Genomic DNA, 25,088 nt, shown 5'->3' with positions numbered 1-25,088 from the left:
TGCTGATCCATCTGAACAAATTAGTCAGAGCAATTTTCATTTCCCCCAAGTCTTTTGTAATGGGATCTTAATTGTCCATTCAAAATCAAGCCAGACCCAAATATACTACTGCTAGGGAAATCTCTCCTCTCCTCTCCTGACTGTTAAGTGAATGCAAACTAACTTTGCACTTTGAACTTAGTTTGTAGCAACTGAAGTATAGAATCATAGAATCATAGAGTTGGAAGAGACCACAAGGGCCATCCAGTCCAACCCCCTGCCATGCAGGAAATCCAAATCAAAGCATCGCCGACAGATGGCCATCCAGCCTCTGTTTAAAGACCTCCAAGGAGGGAGATTCCACTACACTCCGAGGGAGTTTGTTCCACTGTCGAACAGCCCTTACTGTCAGGAGGTTCCTCCTAATGTTGAGGTGGTATCTCTTTTGCTGTAGCTTGTAAGCTGAGGACAAAGAAGGAGAGTGAGAGGAAGAAAGAGAAACTGGGATATTTTAGAAGCAGCTCAAAAATAGGATGACAGATTATTTATTATGACAGTTCCTACCAAACTGGGACAGTTAGAAGATAAATAATGCTTTTAAAATAGATATTTCATAGGTCTTTAAAAATTGTAGCTAATATTTAGGACTAAATCCAATGGTTAGTTCCAACTAAAGGAGATCCATTGAAGCAATGAGATTTACATTCAGAAATGGATTCAGTTGATGTACTCTACTTGGGACCAACAATTACACCTAGGTGATAGGACTTGTGCATCCCTCAGATGCTGGACTGTTACTCCCAACAGCCTGAGCTCTTAAGATCTAGTGTGTGTGTACTTGCTTCACTTTTGTCAGCATACAGTAAGCCCTTTTTTGATCAAGGTGTAGCAGCAGCTGGGGGACAACACCAAAAGTCATTTTCATCAGGAGATAAAGCTGTCCCGGCAACTCATAAACAGGTTTCTCTTCCATTGGGATAATTATGTGGGCAAAAAGGATCTTGGCCCTAGCCAGCATAGTCAATGGTGAGGAATCCTGGGAGTTTCAGTCCAACAACATCTGGAGGGATGCATGATTCCTGTTCCTGCCTTAGGACATATCAGCAGAGAATGGGCTAAACTGCCTATCTTTCACTACTATAAATGCAAATACATTATGTTCAACAATTTGAATTCTTAAATCCAACTGTAATTAAAACTTTTTATACCCCCTGATCCTCATAAAGATGAAATGGCAATCATAATTCTTTTGGACACACTGACTGTGAAGTAGAGATAGAAATAATATTTTAAAATATTCAAAAAAAATATTGAAGTTGTGTCTTGGAAGTGTCAGGAGTCTCTCATGAGGTGAAAAAACTAGACAGATGAGAACTGTCACAATTTGGGAGCTATTCTCCACAAAATTCACACACAGTTTTTTGTGCATTTTCTGTACACAAAATAATTTCTGCACATAAATATTTTTGGCATCGGATAAACTGTTTTCTGTACAGAAATACTATGCAGTTTTTGAAGGCTATGTTGCAGTAGGCCGGGGGGGGGGGGGGCAGGGGCGGGGAATGATAAAATTTCTCAGGACTGTCTTCAAGAGAATTAGCAAAGAATTACGGCTGGAAATCTGAAAGCAATATAGTTATAGTGCTATGCAGTGAATTCTGTCCTCAGCCCCACAATCCCCACTTACCAGACAACAGGTCTGTTCCCCTGTTCATCAGGAAGCAACTGCCTCCTGTGAATTCTCCCATATGACAAGCAGAAGGTTGCAATTCCCCTTAGTTCCAGAGATTGCTTACACTAGCCAGCAGCTTCCCATTTGATTCCACTTATTACAGCGGCTGCTACATGGTAAGTGAGAATTAGGAGACTTTCACAGTCCCTATGTGTCCCCTAAACTAGGGGCTACAGAAGAATCATGCATACAAAACAGTTGTGAGTGCATGACTCTAGGTTACAGATTCATAGCTGCCCAATAGATTCCAGCCAGTATCCCTATTGTGACATTGTTTGAGCTAGCAATGCCTCTTAGAAGTCCAATTCAAGTATTTCTTCCAAAATACGCCCTTGTCTATATTGTACAAAACCATATTTTGTCATCATAAAAGTGCCAAACAATATTCATTTTCAACATTCTGCTCTTTCTCTCTGCCACTACTCCCTCATAGCCATATGCAAAATCTACTTCAGCTCACTAAATTTCATTAAGAGGGATTTCAAATATCACCAAGAATTACAGAAGATTCACTGTGTGTTCCTAGGCAATAAACAAAACTTGCACAGATGTAGCTCTGTGTCCCGAAGAGAAAGCAACTGTTTGTTGAATTGGGATTATAAATTCATCCTCAACATAGATACTAGGAAAACTACAATATTGACATGCCTAACGTGTATCAACACTTCCTGTTACATTTTACATCTTCAAGGCAGCTGTTTATCTCAGCAGTGTCTGAAACACAGATGTTAAACAGAAAACATACGGCAGCTACTCAAAGAAGAAAGGGAGAGGTCCCTTGTTACTATAGACATTTTTAGAGTCCATTCACAATGCATTCAATGGCATGCACAATACTGTGTAAGTAAGGTGTTCTGTTTTGAAGAATTATCAGAAATCAGGGATTTGAACAATGATAAATTAGTCACCCCCTTTTGATCCTTTAATGCCAGTGTTTCCTTTCATCACTAATAAGCAAAGCATAGATTGTGTGCACTGGCTTACGTGTATTTCCTAGATTTTTATCAGTGTGGAATTGACAGCAGCAATTGCTTGTTAGATTTTGCAGGGAGACAAAAATTGATTCACTTACTTCTCTTGTTTTCCTCCCCCATGTAACCAGTTGATCAGAGGAATCAGAGGTGACAGAGAGTGTCATGAGGACAACAGCAAGGTGCTGGCTTCTGTGGCACTAAAGTTCTCTTGATTCTTACCTTTCACTTCAGTATTCAGTATATACATTATACGATGATTTATGGGCAGTTCCATCCAACTTAACTCCATTTTGCTAATTTTAACTCTTGTTCACCAACCTAAATGGTGAGTCAGCATCAACATGGCAAAATTTATATTCTTGTATATATGGGTGTTTTTTTAAAAAGTTATAAAGTAAAATTTCTAAAACTGATAATAAAAATAGTAGGGTAGTCTATAGTCCGGATGATATGTGAGAATGATTATTAGGTTGAGAAAAGCCATTTCTGACAAGAATCTTTTGTTTTCCTTTTTCTTTGCATGACTGAGCACATGTGCTGATTCTTTTTCTCTAGATATTTCTTTCCACTGGATGTACCTGCTTCTGTCAGACTTTGTTGTCCGTGAAAATACAGGAGACAGCTGTGGTGTCTCGGGAAATGGCTTTCGGCAATAAGTGCTACCCTGCAAAGAGTTAGGAAAATCACAGAGCAGGGCTGCATCTAAATGTTTTGGGGAAGTTGAAGGGGAAATGTCAAGAGCTGGAAGTGATTATGATGTCATTCATATTATATGTTTTGTAAATGTGTCATTCTGCTTTGAAGCTAAAGGGGATGATGACAATTGCAATGCTCACCCTTAAGCTCCAAATTCAGATTCCGAATTCACTTTGGGGATTGAGTATGAATGAGAAATTTAATTCATCTTACTTTTCAGCTCTCATGTTCAAGTATGTCTGTGTGTATGACAGAGAGAGAGAGAGAGAGAGAGAGAGAGAGAAGCCTGTGTCATCTAGTTATAACATTTTTTCCATGACTTATTTTCCTTCCCCCCTCTTTTTTTTTTTTACAGGAAACAGATCTTATTCTGACTTTCAACATCTCAATGCACCGGTCTTGGTGGATGGAGAATGGCCCAGGCTGCACCGTAACATCTGTGACCCCAGCCCCAGACTGGGCACCAGAAGATCATCGCTACATCACTGTCTCAGGGTGTGTTCTTGAATACCAGTATATAGAAGTGGCTCACAGTTCTCTACAGATCTTTCTTGCAGTAAGTATTCTACTATCTCATCTTTCACTCCCCATTAGATACAACATAACAAAAAATGCAATAGAAGTAATTTGGAAATAATAAATTGTAAGTATCAGCTTGCATTGTGGACTTGCAAGATATTTCATAGAGGATACAAATGCGAGCAAAATGTCAATGGCACTAGTGTTTCTGTCACCCACTGTAGTAACTCATGGTGTCACCCCCATCCCATGGACCTCCTCCCATACCACACCATATAAAATCAGATGCTTTTTCTGCCCCCTCCTCTCCTTTCTACACTTTATTTACACGCTCTCCCACTTAGGGCCATAGAGTATTAGTCTTGTATTTATAATGATGCAGTACATGTAAGCTGGGCTTACAAAAATGTTTTGTGGTAACAACTGCACAAAAATTGTATAGACTGTAATTTTGGGTTCAATGTTGGTGTCACCTTGTCTTATCTAACCCCCCCCCCCCCCATCATGCCACTGCAGAGTATTACAGAATAACAGTCACTTGGGGGTTTGGAAGGCAGGTATGAGGGTACTAGGTGTTCATTCCATGCAACATTTATAGATAACCACAGAGCTTGGAAACAAACAAGGTGAATGTACCCTACCAACCACTTATGGTGCTCTGCCTCCCATTTTCCATTTACTCAAGGCTATGCATGTTTACTATGAGATTCTTAACAGTTCAAAAAGACTTACTCCCTAGTGTGTACAAGAGTGAAATCTAAGGATCAAACTACAGTGTTTGGCTGAATATGTTTTCTTTAATGCTTTTTTATCCCAAGCTTTCCTGCAACAAACTTTTCGGTGCCATTGGATATACTCAACAGAAAAGCATAAGCACTGCTTATGAATGGAAAATACATATTGAAATCAGTATGTTACCATCTGTAAAAGAATTAGTAGGGTTTATTAACAAGAAGTGAGGGCTGACTGGGATGGTGAAGGGGGAAAATAATGGTGCAACTGTTTTCTAAGAAAGGAATAGACCATAAGCAGGGGTTAATACTATATTTTCTGTTTTTTTATTTTATATTTATTTTATATATGCACAGTGTAGATCTTACAGGAATCAAGGAAAGCACCAAGAACATATAATGAGTACTCATAAAGTCATTCTATCCTATTGTGGATGAATTATTCTATTTTTAATCTATTAAGAGATAAAAAAATTATTTATGGTTTCTGTGCAGACACATTTACAGGAAAATTGGTGCAAAGCATACTCAGAACATTCTAGAAACAAAATTAATCTTCTTAGTAGCAGGGTGTATCCATATGTTCAGTGAATAAGGAGTTCTACTTGAAGCTCAGCTAGCACTTGAAAGATTGCCTGAGAGCTCTCCCAGTGAGAATGTTCTACCCAGCATTTTAGCCGTGGACTCTAACAAAAACCAAACAAACAAATAGCTTCATTTATACCCGGCTTCATACTGAACTAGCAGTGTCTAAGCCATTTACAACTGTAAGCTAATTGCCCCTATTAAGCTGGCTACTCATTTTAGCCACCTCGGAAGGATGCAAGCCTGAGTTGAACTTGAGCTCTTTTGCTGGTATTGAACTTGCAACCTTATGGTTTGTGAGTGAGTGGCTGCAGTACAGGCATTTAACCACTGTGCCACTAGGGCTCCTATCAAGAGGTATGACCTCACCCCCTCTGAGGGCCCTGACATAATTCACCACCTTTGCTCAGGTCATTCTGAGCAGGCTGAGACCATCCAGCAGCCTGTAGCTTCTTCTCCAGACCAACCAACAGCAGTACCAGCCCTGATCCATATAGCCTAGACCTGGGGTCACAAATACCCCTGATGCTTTTAGATGAGGCGCATGCAACCCTTCATTATCTTGCAAATTACCTGACACATTGCAGCACAAATGGCATAGCAATGGAGTACCTAACAGTGGTCACAGTAGCACAGCAATGTGTTGGAGGGAGAGCAGTGGTGTGGTGAAATCCAGTAAGGATCTTGTATGCACACTGCTGACTGTATTAGAAGGAATGGGACCATGCGTCTGCCCTACTTTCTTTTTCTTTCATTTGCATCTATTGTTTGTATTATCTCTGATTTCTATAAGCAGGAGATAAGATACATAAAGGAATGTGCGTGCATGTGTGTGTTCAACACACTAAATTGTTTCTACTTTTTCATGTTACCTTCTTTGACCATGAATTGTACTTAGTTTTGTGTACACAGTCCAAAATGATGGATACAGCCCAAAATGATGGATAGTTCTGTCTTTCTTTGGCTCCTCTGTTTGACCAAAACAAATATCTGAGGTATGAGCTGGTTTGGTGATAAAAGTATCTTAACTCATGTTGATCCATACATTAAAATGTCCTCATTCACTTAATGGCTATTGATTTTGCCCTTTTCTTTCAAAGTCACCATTTCATTTTCAAATCCCCCTGAGTTAACAGCCATAAATCTAATTCCATCAAAGTAAAATCTCAGTTGAAGCACATTTAAAGTATGCAACAGTAGCCTTGTGTAAGCAGGCAATACGCATACACAGTTTTTAAATTACTGTATAGTATATAATCCAGCAAACTATTGCCACTGAATTACTGTTCTAACATGTATAGATAAATACACAAATTCCATATATTCACAAGGGACTTGCTGCATGATCCTAAGCATACTTACAAGATTGGAAGTCCCATTTCCATCTCAGAGCATACTCCCTGAGTGTTTAAGATTGCCGCTTACTCACACCTTTAACTAGATTATGCTTGCCACAATTTACTTATCATCCTTCTTTTGTAATAAAAGCAAAATCAAAATTTCAGTTTAACTAACAAATTAACTCATATTCTGGCTTTTTCCCTCAACATGTAAACCAAACAACTTACAACAAGGTTAAAACAAAGCAAAATTACAAACCTGATGATACAAAAAAAAATTAAAATTAAATTAGCTAGCAAGTTAAACACCTATGATTTAAAATGTTTTTTAAATGTTTTTGGATTTTGGAATATCCTGGATCTCAAAATTCCAGGTAAGAGATACTCAACCTGTATCCCTTTAATCTGGTGATAGCCACACCTTTTGTTCTTTGCCATTGTAATATATTCAGAGAAGGATTTCACTAACCACAAATGAGAGTCATCCTGAACACTTTGACCATTTCTCTAGCTATTGCAATTGATGTCCAATACATTCTATACAGCAGATTTCCATCAGTGGCTGTACTAAATCTCTTGTGAGATCCTTACTATCCATCTCTATGATTCTGTTATCATTTGGAAGGTATGTGAGGAAACAAAGGGAAGGATCCAATAGAAATCATTTGCAAAGCCCTCTCCCACTAGAACGCTAGACTGAGTTTTCTTTCTTCTTCAGAGAAAACTATTCTGAATATCTACTTCATCTGAGCAGTGGACTGAAGCATCCCAAGCAAAAATCTTTCCTCAGCTATAGTGCATAACAGAGCAAAACCTTCCAATGAATAATTCTTGTAAACCCATCAGGAGCTCTTCACCCAGGCCAATGGATAGTTTTAGTAATATGCCTCTGAATTGAAAGTGTATGCATTTCAATTTCAATTTACCAAATTAAATATGAATAATCCCACTTGCCATTTCTCTAGGACAACTGACTGTGCCCAAAATATTGGTCAGTACTAAAGAGCAGTGATAGTGTGCAAGTGCAAGGGATTTATGAGCTTTTAATGAAAGTTATTGATTATGCTATAAATCTTTTAGTAATTCAAGCATTTAATATTTTTATGAAATTGTGTGGATACATTTTTTTAACCCATTCAATTCAACCTAAGGAACTTAATGTTCAGAAAACAAGACAATAAAATGTTTAAAAGGATTACTTCAGAATTGATGTTTTCTTATTCTTTTCAAGTTTGGGGTGAAACAGACTGCCCAAAAAGGGCAGAATGGGGCCACGCTAGCACCGTTCACCCTGGCGCAGCAGCAACCACATGCACATAGCCCCAATCTGGCCCAACGCCACTATTTTAAAGCGGCTTCGGAAAAGGAGCCTTTTTTCCTCACTCCATTTCAAGCTATCTTTTCTAGGTTGGGGTGGCATGGGGGCGGCTTCAGGCTGCATTTAGGCCTGCATCCTCTAAATGCCATGCTTCAAACACAGCCCAACGGTGGACCTTTTAGCCCATCTGTTTCAGGCCTTTGTCAAGGTAAAGATATAAGTAGGCATATCTAAAACTTGAAGAAACTAGCAAATCCATAAAAACAAAACAGTAATTTGGGAACCCCAGTACATACACATAATAATATGGATAACTCATAAATACAATATAAAATGTATGAAGAGCCATTCATCCATTTCATAGACTTTTTAATCTCCTTTTTAAAAATGGCAAGTGGATGCCATTAATCCTTTCTTGTTTTGTTGTCTTTGACAATGACATAACAAAATTAATATGTCTGAAAGGGGATGGTTGCTGATTGCAGCTTTCTGTCATTTTCTGCAATAAAATGGGGAAAATATAGTTCACTCTGAAACAGAATATTGAAATTATCATTATTACTCTTAAACAATGATGATGGGAAAACATTTCAAAAAAATAAATAATATCCCTTAATTTAATTATTATGTAGACTTAGGCGGGTTACAAACCGCCCATTTGGGGCGGGCTGCAGCCGCCCCTTTCCCCGGTGTATCAGGGCTTCAGTGGTTACACCGGCAGCCGCTGAGGCCCCGATCCGCCGCTTTTCAGGTATCATTCTGTTGGTATAGAGGGCCCTTCCCTTATGTGGGGGATCTGTTCCAGATCCCCCAGCACAAAGGGAAATCCCTGCATGCTCATGCCTCATTGGAAACAATGGGGGCATGTGCTCGTGGCTCTCTTTGTTGGCCACAGCTTCCTCTTATGCTAGACACTCAATATGCACACACCCTTTGTGGGGGTAAAACAGACATATGAGGTATTCATGTTATGCTATAAGTGTTGGAAAGGGAGTTTGTCCAGTGATCTTCTAACAGAACCAAGGAGGCATATTTATCATGAATCTCTTGCCCTTTAGACACTCATCCAAATGTAAATTAATGTGTGGCACACATTATTTAGCATAATTCAACAATACTATTGGGAGTGGGGGGAATCATTTGCAAAAGTCCTTTCTTTATGTTGTAAATATATCATCACTAACAACTTAAATCAAACCAACAAAAATAAGATATAAAGGCTATGCTTTGCCATATTGATTCTATGAGTGCTTTTCTATATAATGTACTTCATATTGGCTGCAATTTTTCTTCCCTTGCATTGAAACTAAGTAATGCATTACAAGAATTACCATGATACCATTATCAACCTTCCTATGTATTTAAAAACCAAATCCCGTAATCAGGTTAGCAATTCTACATCTTTACAGTAAATGTCTGCTATTCAGCACTATATAATCAGTTTATTTTAGGGCTGAGATGTGTATTTGAGAGCTACTAGTCTAATCAAAAGTGGGGCCTGAAATATTTCCCTCAAGTCCTGCAAAAACTTACCTTTGCTTGCTACAGCTTGATGTCTGAGTCACCAGAATTGAATGCTGTTTTTAGTGCTGTTTCCAAATTACCTTTTAATTCCTTCATTAGCATTGGCTGCTCTAGCTTTGGCGGTGTCATCACACTGTTTTTTCTCTTTAAAAATGAGACTGTTATTTGAGAGAGAGGGGCAAAGCAGTAGCCGGCTGAGTCTTTAAAGTCTTACTGTCTGTGAAATACTGCTGATTGAATGCAAGCTCTTTGGGATCATGATTCATGGATGTCTCTGGGTGCTGCTACACTGCAGAAATAAGGCAGTTTGACATGACTAACTGCCATGATTCAACCTGTAGAATTCTGGGATTTGTAGTTTTGTGAGATATTTAGCCTTCCCTGTCAGAAAGCTCTGGTGCCCCACCATACTACAAATCCCAGAATGCTGTAGCATTAAGCTATGGACATTTTATTTCTGCAGTATTTAATTTTTGCAGCCTCTGAGTGTTTGTTAGACATACATATCACCTCTCCTGATTTGTACTTATGGAAAAATCACCCCCAAAATAGGGAAGCATTTTCACAACTGTTCCATTATTGTAGCCACAAAGATAACATAAGGAAAGGAAATTATTATTTTTAATGGCTTAAAACATGTTTCTCAGATGTTGGGAAACCCTGATTATAAGAATCTTAAATTGAAAAGAATCTTCACAATTTACAGTAGATGTTATTCTGTGCAAAATTTGCACATGGGGTTTTGTACAAAAAGCAATACTTTTATCATTGATACTAATATAATAAAATACCACATGTGAATTTTGTGCAGGATAAGCTTCAAACTGCTAGTTGTTTTCAAAAAGCTGCACAGTTTTCTGAGACCTTGCAGCAAAAATGAAATAGCTAAAAATCACTTGTTGCTTTCTTTGAGAACAAAATTTGCAAAGAATTACATGCCTAGATAACACTTTCCCCTTTTCATGTATCAGCAGTAGCAAACTTTACTGCTTCTGAAGCTGCTTCTCTCAGCATCCCATGCAACTTGGTTCTGTTTTTAGATTAAACTCAGCATTTGATAAACTCTGGCTCAGGTCTCCTGGGACGCTACATCTTTTGTGATGCTCAATGTACCTTGAGTTATTCCACTGCCAAACAATACAGGCATTTTTAAAATGTCGTATCTATATTTGAAAATAACAAATGGTATTGGCCACTATGTGATCATGCATCTGGTCACAGGAGTCCACTGAACTTTTGTTTTTTATCATATAAATAATGATTTCAGGCTTGGAATTTTGGTTTAAGGGAACTGCATCTTTATGTATTAAAAAGGAGGATGTAATCTTGAAAAGCAAGCTGTTGATGTTTCTGGGTTTCTGAGCAAAAACTCTGAGGGATTTTCTGATTTGTTTTTCAGAGTGTCAACTAGTGTCAGCTGTTGCTTAGCTAATTCCCTGGCCAGCAGTACACTGGTGAAAAAGTTATCAGTTCTGGCATTTTATCTGGAAACCTGTAAATATGTTGCTAGTTTCTCAACCACTGAGTTTTCAGCTGTTGATTACTGAGATGCTCAAATGTTCCTCAACAAGACATTTTTGCAAATATCCTAGTATATGTGAGAGCAACCTTCCTAGATCTTGAGCACCACACACTCTCCACAGGGAGACCTATGCTTATATTGTATATAGAGATTTTTTTTTAAAAAAATTATTCAACCAGTCATTTTACAGTAATTAAAACATAATTCTCATATCTTTTAAACATTAAAATGCATTTCATTTCTTCATATCTTGAATCAGGAATTCTTCTAATATTTTCTCTTATACAATGGACACTTGTTATATGTTAGGGCTTGGTTCCAAGATCCTCCGTGGATAACAAAATCTGTGGATGTTCAAGTCCCATTAAATATAATGACATAGCAAAATAGTGTCCCTTATAAAAAATGGAGAATCAAGGTTTGATATTTGAAATTTATACTTTTTTAAAAACATTTTTACACCATGGATGTTTGAATCCATGTACAAGAAATCCGTGTATAAGAAGGGCCTGTAAGTATATATTGTTTTAACATCCTGATTAATTTCTACTATAACTGTTCCTAATATATGAGCTGAACAGACGGCCCTTTTATGCCAGCATCCAGGTGGCTTCAGGGTGTGGCATTTTGATGCTGCATGTCCAGAAGCCACCCTGGAGCTGCCCTGGCCATTTACATGTGAGTGGCTTCATGACATTCCAGTGGTACAGCGTTTACGTGCCACACACCTCTGGAGTGCCATAAAGCAGGCTTTGGGCTTTTGCTTTTTGCCACCCAAAAAAGGAGCAGCTGGCTGTGGCGTGTGGTTGTTGTGGCCCCATCCATCTTGGGAAGGGGCAGCTTTAACCCGCCCCTTTGGTGCTGTCTGTTTGGCCCCATAGAGCTATTAATATGAGACAGATAATATTACAGTTATTCAAAGTATTCTGTCTATATAACTGTTGTAATCTTTAAACATTCTCATTATTGGATGGTGCTGAAGAATTAGACATACTTGGGGCATAGAGAGACATGCTGTGTCCACTACGACCACGTGCAGAGTTGATCCACACAGGCAAGATGCCACAAGAAGGCTCTTGGAGAGACGTCTGCAAAGGCTTCAGGCTGAGAAGGAAAAATTCCTCCCATGCAGGCTGACCAGCCTTGAGCTCCCGGTTTGAAGAAATAAACACTGCTGGACATCAAGGCTCTCTCAAAGATGAGGGCTTTAATCACTTGTTGCAAGCTATTTACAAGAACGCACAGAGTACTAGACAGCCATCTTGGATACTCACAGCTCTATATACAAACACACAAAGTGCTGTGACAGTCATCAACCACAACAACCCAACAATGGAGATAATCACCCTCTCCCTTTTATAGGTGGTCTTCTGTGAAGTCATGTGGTGTCTTGCCACCAATGAAACCTTGCTGGTTTCATCCCCAGTGCAGGTTGCATCATACCATTGCCCATGATGCACTGCTGGCTGACTTCACCTGCTTACATGTTGCATGAGACGTCCCATGATGCACAGCTTCCAAATGCTGACTCATGCACACCTCCAACTTGAACTGTAGTTACCTCTGCTCCAGTTCCACCTAGTGGGCACAACCATGTCATTTCCAGGCCAAGTGTGCCACATGGTCCTGGCATATTCTACTACACAGATAAGAAAATCATGGAGTGATATGTAAATAATGAACAAGATATAAAGGATTTAATGACAAACAGGAAGGAAGTAAAGCTACTTTTTCATTTCTTGGTAATCTTGTAACCTTGAAACAGTAATTATATGTATGGATTTTGTGGACATGTGGAATACAATTAATCTCCAGTACAATTTCCTGTAGTGCTAAGTAAAATTAGTAGTTTATATACAAGCTGAGTCTTCCTTATCTCAAATTCCAAAATCCAAATTACTCCAAAACTCTAAACTTTTTATATAGGTGGCTGAGATAGTGACACCTTTGTTTTCTGGTGGTTCAGTATGCACAAACTTTGTTTCATAAACAAAATTATTTTAAAATATTATGTATAAAAGTACCTTCAAGCTGTGTGTGTAAGGTATACATGAAACACAAATGAATTCTGTTTAAATGTGGCTCCCACCTCCAAGATATCCCATTAGGTATGTATATCTAAGTACAGCTATTCCAAAAACCCCAAAAAATTCCAGAATCCAAAATACCTCTGGTCCCAAGCATTTGGGATAAAGGAAGCTCAACCTCTATTACAAACTTAGGCCAAGAAAAATAATTTTCTATGCTTTTTTCTCACAAAAGTTAAAAGCCAAGTTTGGAGCTAAAGACTTGTAGGTATGACAACTGAATAATTTAAACAGCATTTTACAGGGTCACTTTGATCACTAGTAATTATATGCATACAGGGTTTTTTTTTATTATTCCAGTTTTCCCTGCCATTCTGATAAAGGTAGAACTGACTCCAAATATGATGAAAATTAAAACATCAATATTTTAGTAGATCTGGGGAGATGGGGTTTGAAACACATGGCAATTTACACCTCAACACAACTTTGGCTTGTACTCTTGTCCTGGCATGCTAATGATGCCATGCCCAGCTTCTCAGGATTTCTCCAGTAGTGAAAAGATATATAAATACAGAAAGACTGCCAAGTAGCAAGATAAAAATCAGGTTAATGAAATGGACCTGTCTCCAGAGAATTTGACACTGATTAGCCTAGACATTTCACATATAACTTTTATATCTTTATAATCATACAGGTCACACATGTCAAAAGCCTTCCCTTTACTGGCCATTACTATTCCACCAAAAACTTCCAGAATCATAGATTCAAACAACCCTCCCTTCTGCCGCCACCTGACTTGCAGTCAAATGCAGATTATGTATATCTAGGTTCTTACAACTAATATAGGTAAGATTTTTATTCTATAAAACATGACAGGCAGGCCATCAGTCATGGCAGATGTATGAGGAGCATGATATGGATGAATGGGATAAATGAGAGGACATGGCCTATTTCCTTATGGGATCCTATTTAAATTTAGGATCAGAACCTTTCCAGCTCCTCCATTCTATTACTTTGAGTATAGCTGATGATTCTGGCAAGAGTAAAAAGCTACCAGCATGATTTTAAGCAATACTGTACTGTATTTTATTTTATGCCAAATAAAGAACCAAACAAATTTTCGGGAGATGATTTCAAAGAAGGAGGAGATTATGAGCTGATCCTGACAATGAGAGAAAGAGTCTATCCTTGCTCACCTTTCTTTCCTTTTCCATTCCCTCTTGTTGCTGTTGTTGTCAGTATGTAAATGAGAGACACCAGGGCTCAGATATAATAGCCTCCCCATTGGGATGCAAGGAAGCATTCCTCTAATCTCCCAGTGGTCTTCTCCTAGTCAGTGGAATTCCTAATGTTGGTGTCACCCAGTGCAAGTGCCAGGGGGGCAGCAGTGGTGGCCTGGCCTGCCTTGCCCCCCCCCCCCCCAGCAACCAGTAGAGACCAGCCAAGAGCCAGCCAAGGGATCAGGGAAGGTGAGAGAGCAGGTGTGCACATGCTCCACTTCCTTCTCTGCTGCCTTGTCTCCCTTAGTCAAAACAACTAGGGCAATAGAGATGGGGCAAGCACCGGCAGCAGCATGGCACCCACACACAGAGTGGGAGGAGGCCGCAACCATATGTCACCTCTCCTCTCAGGTGTTACCTGGTGCGATGCCTACCCACTGCACCCCCTGGTGATACCACTGCCCCCAGTGGATTCCCAATCTTGAGGTGGGTCTACACTTACCAGAATATTCCCAGCTCCCCCCAGAGTATTCTGGCCCCAAATCCACTCCCCTCACTCCTTACTGTCTTTATTTTGCATTTGGTTTTTGGCTCTTGCAGTAAGTGATAGGCAGGTGTCTTCCCATGCAGTCGTTGTTTGTCACCACTGCTGAAGTCAGAATGAGGTACTCGGCCATGCTATCACCTCTGGGTGTCTTGGTCTGACCTTGGACTAACTCACACCCTCAGCAGCAGCAGCACTAAGTAGCTCACAGGGACCACGAGTGAAAAGGCATCACTGTCATCCCTGGGAAGAGAACTGAAAACTCACAGCAAAAGGTGAATTACTTAAATGAGGGTTAGGAAGAACACCTAAACTTTATCGTGAAGACTGTCCAGACCTGATTCAAGCTTTTGGCCCTGCAACATGTAAGTAGGACACAGAGAGCCTGGGAAGAATTGGGAGTAAATCACCCATGTAAACAAGCCCTTGGATTCTGAGATGTTGTTCAACTATAACTCCCAGAGGTGGGGTTGGAGTTCATTGACATTTCATATTCCATGTTTGGGTACTACTGCATTATGTGATGGATGAGGGATTAGGCAAGGCTGCATACTAACACCCTATTTATTCAATCTGTATGCAGAAAACATAATATACACAGCAGGCTTAGACTCAGAGGCAGGAGGAGTGAAGACTGGGGGAAGGAATATTAACCTGAGATATGCAGATGACACAATAATACTAGCAGAAACCAATAAGGACCTGGAACAATTACTGAAAAAGATTAAGGAGGAAAATGCCAAGGTAGGATTAATCCTGAATATTAAGGGGCTGAACAGACTGCCCCCTTGGGATGCCCTGCAGCCGCCCCTTTCAGTGCCAGATCAGGGCCAGAGCAACTACACGCTGTGGCCCCGCTCTGGCCTTTCCACAGTGCAAAAAAGAGCCACAAAAAGCAGCTCCTTTTTATGCCATGGAAAGGACACTATGGCTGCCAGCACTATAGCTTTTCGGTGCTCCTTTGGTGCTGTGCCATCTGGACGCAGCACCACAGGAGCACCATGATGCCACCTGCCATGTGGTGGGGTGCATGGCATCACACTGGCATCAGCGTGGAATCAGGGCATGCATCATGCAGATGCCATGCTCCCAGTCTGCCCTGATGCTGGTCTTTATGGCTGGTCTGTCAGGGCCCTAAGAAAACAAAAATAATGATGACAGAAGATCTACAAGAATTCATACTAGATAACAAGAAAATTGAAATAGTCAGAGTTCTCATACCTTGGGTCCAATATTGACCAGGGATGGAGACTGCAGTAAAGAAATCAGAAGGCTAGGACTGGGAAGGGCAGCTATAAGAAAACTGGACAAGATCATAAAGTGCAAAGATATAATTCTGAACACTAAAGTGAGGATAGTCCAAACTATTGTATTCTCAGTCACCATGTACAAATGTTAGAGCGGAACAATGAAGAAAGCTGCCAGAGAGAAAATCAAGTCATTTCAGATGTGGTGCCAGAAAAGAGTGCTGAGGATACCATGGATGACAAAAACACGGGTCTTAGAACAGATCAAGCCTGAACTTTCCCTGGAAGCCAGGATGACTAAACTGAGACTGTCATACTTTGGTCACATCATGAGAAGGCATGACTCATTAGAAAAGTCAATGATGCTGGGAAAGGTAGAGGGCAGTAGAAAAAGAAGAAGATCACATACCAGATGGTTAGACTCAATCAAGGATGCTATGGGCCTGAGCCTACAGGACCTAAGTAGAGCAGCTGAGGACAGGGGATCTTGGAGATGTCTCATCCACAAGGTCACCATGAGTCAAGGGCAAGTAACAACAACAGAAAGGAGTTTATTGCACCAGGGATAAAACGTTCCCCGATGCGTTCCAATGAGCACGAGCGCGGGCGCGCACGGAGCGTGATGGGAACCTGATGGGGCCCAGAACGTGACTTTACTGCACAGGGTATGCTGCCACCGCCACTGCGCGTTCCCGTCACGTTCCCATCGGGTTCCAGAGGGCGCCATTTCTGGGAACTGTTTCAAAGCATTCCCAGAAATGGCATCACCTGGAACCCAATGGGAACGCAATGGGAACGCGCGGTGGCAGCGTTCCCTGTGCGGTAAAGTCGCGTTCTGGGTCCCATTGGGTTCCCATCACGCTCCGTGCACGCCCGCGCTCGTGCTTGTTAGAATGCATCGGGGAATGTTTTATCCCTGGTGTGATAAACTTCAAAGTTGCCAGCCCCCTTCCCTCAACACATATGCGCAACTATGCATATGGCTGGAGGAAGAATCTGTTTCAGTTACCATAGTGCCAGCCATTAGGGTCTTATTTCTAGTCAACAGTGATGCCTGGCTCCATTAAATTCTGAACCTGTGGTTATAGGGTATTATTTCCAGTTCACTGCATTGCTCAGTGTTCTTTCTTTATCTGTCAATGTTTGTGCACCTGAATTACTACAAATCAAGTTTCTGTTGAATGTCACTATGCTGCCACTTTCTGTTAGCTGTGCTCAGAATGGGGCAAGAACTGCAGTGCCCAGATGGTGGAGAGGGGAGGAGAGAGTGTGATTGTGGAATTCAGTTATGCTGGAAGGAGTTTTCATTACACTTCTGTCAATCAAACACAGCTAGAGGTGTTAAAACAACAGATGCTACCTGTATATCCTGGCCTAGACCTGCCGAAATGCATGGTTTTCATGTTGACTTTTGGAAGAAAGATGTACTTATTACAAATCTGAAGCTTATGGGTGAAATTTTCTCTGGGTAATTTTCTTACAGTGCATTGACGAGAATCCACCAGAGCTTTATACGAATCAGCAGACTGTAATAATTTGTCAGGTTAAATGGACCAAGATCTTTTTAAATCAACTTTCTGATCAGTGAGCGTAGTTGGGGTGGGTGGGAAAAGAACCTTATTTGATTAAGATGAAGTTCTTTGTTGGGGCACTACAATTCTATTTTTTTTAAAGCAGAACAATTGATTCTAAGTGATATAGATAGATAGGAGTCAAGAATGAGTCAAATTAGTTCAGTGAAAAAAGGGTATGAGCCAGATTGCTGACCATCCAGTGAATAAAGAGACCAGACACAAGAAATGGGTTTCAGACAACATAAGCCCATGCAGCAGGTCTTCTGGTGGTCGAAGAAAAAAAGGGGGGGGGGGTGCAAAAACTGCAGCAGACAACCCATGGAGGGTAAACAAGCCACCCCCAACCCAGGGAGCTCCCACCCACAATCACGACATTAAAGATGAATTCAATTATAAGGAAAAGGCAAGTGAAAGAAAAAGGGCCCAACAAGGACAGCTTAACCTCTCCAGTCAACCATCCCTGTCCAAAGGCAGAATCAAAACAGGCAGAGAGAAGGGCAGCAATATAGCAAAACACTCTGGCTTCACCCAGTACTTTGCCCACAGCAGCTCCTGAGCTGCTGTTTATATTTAAACCTGGTCTCATGGTCACTGGAGGCCAGCAAACCATGTTTCTCTTCCGAATGGCTCTGCTGAGGGGGGATCCACAATAAACTGGTAAAGTACTAACACCACCATGAAAACAGTTGACAACAAGTCTTATTGACAAGAAAGTGACTTAGGATGCTTGTGACACTGCCTGGGCACTCAGTACGTTGCTGAAACTTGACTTGACAATAATATTTACAGTGCTATACACATAAAGCGTAATAATAATAATAATAATAAGGAGCACATTATTAGTGGTGCAAATACCAGCAAAGAAGAACCTTTTCACTTAGCCATGTAAATGTATTGTTTATAAGGTTGGAGTTACTCAAGTCAGCACAAAACCTTCCTTTCTAAAGGGAAACCTGCCTTTGATCTTCCACAGAGAGCTTTTATTTCAAACTGGACTTGATGGGAGTTGTATGGAATAATTCAACACATTTGCCAGCAATACTGTGAGTTACATGCCTTGGGCACTGGGAGACATATTGTGGAATGTTATCATTTTATCTTGAGTTCATCATTATTATATTGTACTTTCAAAATGCCTTTCATAAGGATGGATTGGCTATATTTGGAGAGAGCAGGGCTTAGAAGTAATGCATGGAAAGTTCCAACATTACCTGTAATGCATTTTTCTGTATAGTATGCATTATGATGGGGAGATAGAATATCCATGAAAGACCAGGGGTTTATGCTTTTCCATAACATATCCTCACTTTCAGCAATCAGGGGAGGTAGTTAGTTCTTCCCAGCCACCTTTGTACAGGACAAGAAATGTCCCCCACCCCATGTGAATAGCAGAGCCATGCCTGTAGAGATGTGATCATGCCAATTTACTCATTACTATAAAAGTACAAAACTGGGGGCATATATCACTATAAAATCTATATACAGATTTTGTGGATAGCAGCCAATGGATTAAAAACTGTTGATGTTTGAGATGCTATTAGAATACTACTTGCTATAGAGTAGTCCATGTGGCATTATGCAATAAATTGGTGGAGTAACAGAATGGTGAGAGTTAATAATGGATTCTTAACCAAGCATGTGGTTTCAGGAGAACATTATGAATTTGGGGGGGGGGGAGATATCACAAAGCTGGAACCTATACCTATAATGAAATACAATGCCCAGTTTTTGTTCTCTCTCTTGACTTCCTCATAAAATAATAGGCCTAAATTCAGCTGGTATTAGCACCATTGGATCAATGGGACTTACATAAGTATTGATTCTCCATTCACAATGGACTGAACAGCTCTATTTTAGTTGTAACTATCAAACGAATTCTGGCCACAGTTTGCTTGATATTAGAAAAGTACAAAATAAACCAGGTAGTGTAGTTGGATAGTGTGTTGATCTTTGAATGTGGAACTCAGGAGTTGGGATCCCACATCAGCCATGAAGCTCATCGAATGACTTTGGGCTCATTCATAATCTCAGCTTTTCATGCCTCAAGCCTAGGGATTATTATGAGAGTTAAAATAGCAAAGAAAGAGGACTGTCTTCTGCAAGAGGTCTCTCTTATCCTTTTTCCTTGGCCCCTGGTGCTCCCTGCCCCCACCAACAAACCGAGAACCTTCAGTTGAGAAAACGTTCCCAGAGACAAGAAGGAATGGAAGGAGATAATTGGAAAGTCATTTTCTGTGAATTTCTGTCTGCTCATTGTATTGTGACCCAAATTATCTAGTATGCACATGGAACATAGAACATTGCTTCTTAAACTATCTCATGGGACCAGCAAGCCCCCTCCCCACTGTGCCAGGGATCAGATCCATATTTATGCCATTTAGCTACAATTGAGTCTGTCTTTCCTGGAAACTTACTGTGGACCAGCAGCCAATAGCTCTTGGATTGGCACTGGTCCAGGGACTGCCACTTTGAATAGCACTGACATACATAATATCATATCACAACCTTCTGTCATAATTTTGTTTCTACTGAGAAAATATAAGAGTTAATCTCTGGAGTTTATCGCATGGGGGAAAAATGTTCCCTGATGCGTCCTAACAAGCACGAGCGCGGGCGCACACGGAGCATGATGGGAACCCGATGGGTCCCAGAATGCTAGTTTACTGCACGGCAGAATGTCGCCGTCGCCGCCAGGCGTTCCCATCAGGTTCCCAATGTATTCTAGGAGGCGCCATTCTGGGAACGCTTTCAAAAGCGTTCCCAGAAATGGGCCTCCTGGAACACATTGGGAACACATTGGGAACGCCCAATGGCGACGGCAGCGTTCCACCGTGCGGTAAACTAGCGTTCTGGGACCCATCAGGTTCCCATCATGTTTCGGGCTCACACCCATGAGAATGCATTGGGGAACATTTTTCCCCAGTGCGGTAATGTTCTCTATCTTAAAATGTTAGTGAGGTCTGCCATGACATCTAAACATCATGCTCCCCACACAAAATAGTGTTATCATCCTGTTCGTATTTCCACATGCACTGTACATTATTAGTTGCCCTTGGCAGGGTGGAGAAACTGGCCATGTGATGACAGTCAATGAAATGGTGAATGTTTCTATATTATGGCAGGGAGGCAGAGAATGCTTTGCAAGTGTCACTATGAAGCCTTTCCATGAAGGCCAATTCATTTTCATTTCTATATTAAGTACATCAAACTAGTGCATCACCTAATGTATAGGAGCCTAATGTAACTGGTGCCAGTTACAGTCCCCTAAGACCGTTTTTTCCTCACTACATCAGTAAATTATAAACTGATTACTCGATTTGCATCTGCTCTCCATTGTAGTCTTGAAATGTGCCTCTTCTTTTGTTGCTGCATCCTCCTTCACAAGCATTCCTTCATTCTGCTTTGCTGCTGGAAACAGGCAGTGACAGGCAGCTTGAACTGAGCAGCTGCTCTCAAACAAAGCAGGTAGAAGCGCAAGAAAGGCTGTCGAATTCATAACAATAAGCACATCATGACATAATTACAGTAAATCTCTAGAGTGGTCTTTATGCACATAATGCCATATGTTTTCAGAAGAGGAAATATGCCACAATGTGCTACAGTGGAATGTAAGCATCTTTTAACAATATTCCGGGAAGGACTGAATTGATTTTTTTAAAAAATACAGGAAATTAGCATATATGTGCATCTATTGACAGAAGACAGAACAAATCAGTTAAGTAAGCTAGTAGGTAATTTTTTTTTTTAGATTGAAGGGCATAAGCACACAAAAGGAAATGATTGACAAACACATAAATATTTTTCATTCTCCAGCTCATCCAGTTAACCCTTTTTTGGCACTTGTATTATAAGTATAATCTGCTCTTGCCATAAGCGGACTTCCTGTATGCAGCTTTGAACGTACATGTCCGAGAAGCATCAAGGGATAAAATGGCATGGTGTGTGGGAGCACGGCATCAAACAAACAAATGGGACTTGAGCATTAGGGAAGTTCTGGAATGGATCCCTAGTGTATGAGAAAGGCGGATTGTAATAATACTTCAGGTGCTTTAGTATATTCTAAAGAATATTTGTATTCATCAATTCAATAGCACTTTTTGGGAGCAATTCTGTGTTATTAATGTTGTCATTTTAAAGAGAGATACACACACATTCAGTGTGAGTATATTCTATGCTACGCTTGTTTCAACATTCTCCATGCAGCATGAATGTAGTCCTCATATCAATTTTGTCAGCCATTCATTCAGTTGAGAAAGACTGATACAAGAGTAGTTGTTCAGAATTTGAACCCATGTTCATCTAGGTTCAAAGACCTGTCTATTGTGCCACAGAGTCTTAAACATTTTTTTCATAGAAAATGTTATTTTTTTAAAAGTACAATAAATACTTGACAATAAGTGGACCTCATGTATAAATCAAAGTAAGGTTTTTGGGGCCAAAATTATGGATTTTGATATGTCCTGTGGCTAAGTCAAGAGTAAAACCTAGGAGCATCTAACAAAGGATCTAAAGAATGAAGCAAAAGAAAACAATGCCAAAGACCTTACAGAATTCTAGCAGACCTAACTGTTTGTGCTCACCCTAAAGGCTTAATGGATGAGAGAGCAGAGGGTTTTGGTGTTTCCAAGACAGATAATATTCCTGCCTTTCCCCAGAGGATTGTTCTTTTTTTAATAAGATCTAAAATACAGTACTTACATTGACCCATGGATAAATTGACTCTGGGATTTTTGAGGCAATTTTTTGACTGAAATTGCTATACATGAGTATGCATGATAACTGAGGAATAACAGCTGATGTCCCCGTCTCAGTGGGACAATGAATCTGTTCTGGATTTTAGTTCAGACTTTAAAGAGGCTATCTCAAGTTCTGAACAGTATTACCAAGAGCATGTGTATCACCAAGAGCACTCCAGCCCAAAATCTGGAGTGGACTCACAATCCCACTGACATAGGCACGGTTAGTCACCATTACAGGGATGAGATGGGGAGCTTGTGGCTGTTTTTGAAGAGAACTGTGTTATTTTTGAAGGATCATAGGATGTTTGAACACCAATGGGCCATCTTGATCCTCTAGCAACTACATGATTGCATGTGCTGAATCAGTTTCTTTTTAATAATGCATATATTTGCTGCTCCATTTTTTTTAAAAAAATATCTTTATTTGACTTTGAGTAGGTTAATAGGATTTATTGCTCCTGCATACAAAGCACTTGTAGATATGTGCAATGCCTTGTGGTTTGTCAGAGATTATTAATAAACTCAACTCCCCAACAGCAAAGTGCTTCTGGAAATAATTTTTAGATATAAGCAGGATGACTTTTTTTTAATGCAGGGTGTTAATTCTAATTAACTCATGGTACCAGTTAAACTGTTAGATATTTCATTATTAACTAGTGAAGCTATCTTAATTTTGCAGCTGAACACCCTGCTGTCCATTAGAGGTGGAGGGAAGTCAAAAATGTTTTCATGATTTGTAGAAGACTACAAGAAAGGATTGGAAGATTTATGATATAAATAACACATTGCTAGCCCAGGTTGTATACTATTAACAAGTGCTCAAGTCCTCCTACGGCTAGGTAAGGGATGCTAAACCTCCTCCCAAAATAATCAGGCAAAACTGGAGCAAGAAGACTCTTACCTGGGGCCTCTCAGAAGTTATCAGATGTGATCACACTTTACACAAAGCCCCAAATAGTGGAACCTACCAGTTGATTATGAAAGAAACATCTTACACAAAAGGGCAATCCATTTAACAAATCTCTCCTCTAGTGTAACCCAAACATACTGATAGAATTCAAAGATATAGCTGAGTATGTAGAATCAATATGTAGAGACATCTTGTCGCACCTTTACAGTAATAACAGAAATATTTACAGTAATAACATTTACAACCGAAATAACTGAGTTAGTTTTGATTGACCAGTAAACTGAAAGAAAGAAGTTGGCAGCATGAGCTTTCGTACACTACTTCCTCAGATGCTAAAACTGAAGTCTACAAAAGCTCATGCTGTCAACTTCTTTCAGTTAGTCTCAAAGGTGCTACAAGATCCCTCTATATAACAAAGATACTGAATTACTATTAGGTGCCAAATAGTGCTTAACTAAAATTACACTCTGTGAAACATCTTTCGCTTTTCAGTGAGATGTCTAGTATTTCCAGAAATGTATGGCAAGAGAAGATGGAAGAGAAAAATCAGTCTTCCAGAGTGAGTGACAACAAATACAATAGTGTGACGTGGAAGTGAAGGATTACTAATAGCTCACTGAGTGAATGCAGTTATACATACATTGGATTAATTACACAGTTCTGCAAACATAAGCAGAATAAGAGGTGAGTTTACAAAATGTGACCAGAGATTAAAGGATGAGATGTGGCCCATCACACAAACCAAACTTCTGAAACCCTGGAAAGAATAATGCTGCAAGTTCATCACAAACAAATAACACTGTGCAGATCAGACCAATTAGGCAAGCAGTGGTTGATGATGTGATCTAATAAATCAGACTTATTTTATCTATTAAGCACCGTAAGATGTAGTAACAGCGTATTTGAGGATTTATGTCAGGTTCTCCAACCTCACTGAAAATACTCTCTTCTTTAACTTATATATTGTTGTTTCTTCTATACAAACTTTCTTCCCATAATCTATATTTCCCCTCTATTACATAAATCATACTCTCCCCCTCTTGTTTGTTGTCATACAAACCAAATCCAAACCAAATCCAAAATCCAGCTAATACATGTATTTTCTTATAGTAAAATACAGTATGATATGTGCTTTTTGCTCCCCCTTTGTCTTCCAGCTGATCAGGGCCACCTCTGACTTGTCTGGATTAAAGATCAATTTGTTTGCCCTCATCCAGTCCATTGCTGACATCAAACTCTGATTTAATAAAGAAACAGCTTCTGTGGCATTAGATGGAAAGGAGCTATAGCATTGTGTGTCATTAACAAACTGGTGACACTGAACCCTAAAACTTTGGATGACCATCCCAATGATTTCATGTATATATTTAAACACATAGGCCTGATACAGACAGCCAAAATAAAGCTGCATCGAGTCACTTTGGAGATATGGTGTTTCAATGATGCATGCATCCTAAGAGTCCAGAAGCCGCACCAAAGCCATGCTCCAGTCCTAAGGACTGGAGTGCAGCATTGGTGCAGCTTCCAGACTCTTAGGACAGATGCATAATTGAAACACCATATCTCCAAAGTGACTTGAAGCAGCTTTATTTTGGCTGTCTGTATAGGGCCATAGAATCAAGTCCTGAGGGGCACAAGGGATAGTGGCCAGAGTGTTGATTAGGCATCTCCCAGCACTACTGCCAACAAAAACAGGAGTTACTGTAAAACAGTGCCTCTGCACCTCATCCCAGAGAGACAACCCAGAAGGATACCATGGTCGCTGGTATCAAAAGCTGTTGAGAGGTCCAGCAGAACCAACAGAAACATGCTACTCCTATCTAGTTCTTGGCATAGGTAACCAAAGCTCGCTCTGTTCCACAGCCAGGCCCGAAGCCAGATTGAAATGGATCTAGATTATCGATTTC

The 25,088-nt window shown here is 40.1% G+C and overlaps 1 protein-coding gene across 4 annotated transcripts in view; it reads left to right on the top strand.

The window, feature by feature from the left end:
* The window catches only part of NKAIN2 (sodium/potassium transporting ATPase interacting 2), a 716,483-nt gene that overhangs the window by 574,245 nt on the left and 117,150 nt on the right, over positions 1-25,088 (top strand). For all 4 annotated transcript variants that reach the window (XM_089530445.1, XM_089530447.1, XM_089530444.1 and 1 more), the window contains one exon: positions 3,737-3,937. In XM_089530445.1, coding sequence (XP_089386571.1) covers positions 3,737-3,937 — 201 coding nt within the window. The remainder of the gene's footprint in view (positions 1-3,736; positions 3,938-25,088) is intronic.

This window comes from Sceloporus occidentalis, unplaced genomic scaffold (assembly GCF_023333645.1).
Source record: "Sceloporus occidentalis isolate IW3139 unplaced genomic scaffold, rSceOcc1.0.p SCAF_6, whole genome shotgun sequence".
Taxonomy (NCBI): Eukaryota; Metazoa; Chordata; class Lepidosauria; order Squamata; family Phrynosomatidae; genus Sceloporus; species Sceloporus occidentalis.
The sequence above is the reverse complement of the archived record's forward strand: the minus strand, read 5'-3'. Positions and strand labels throughout refer to the sequence as shown.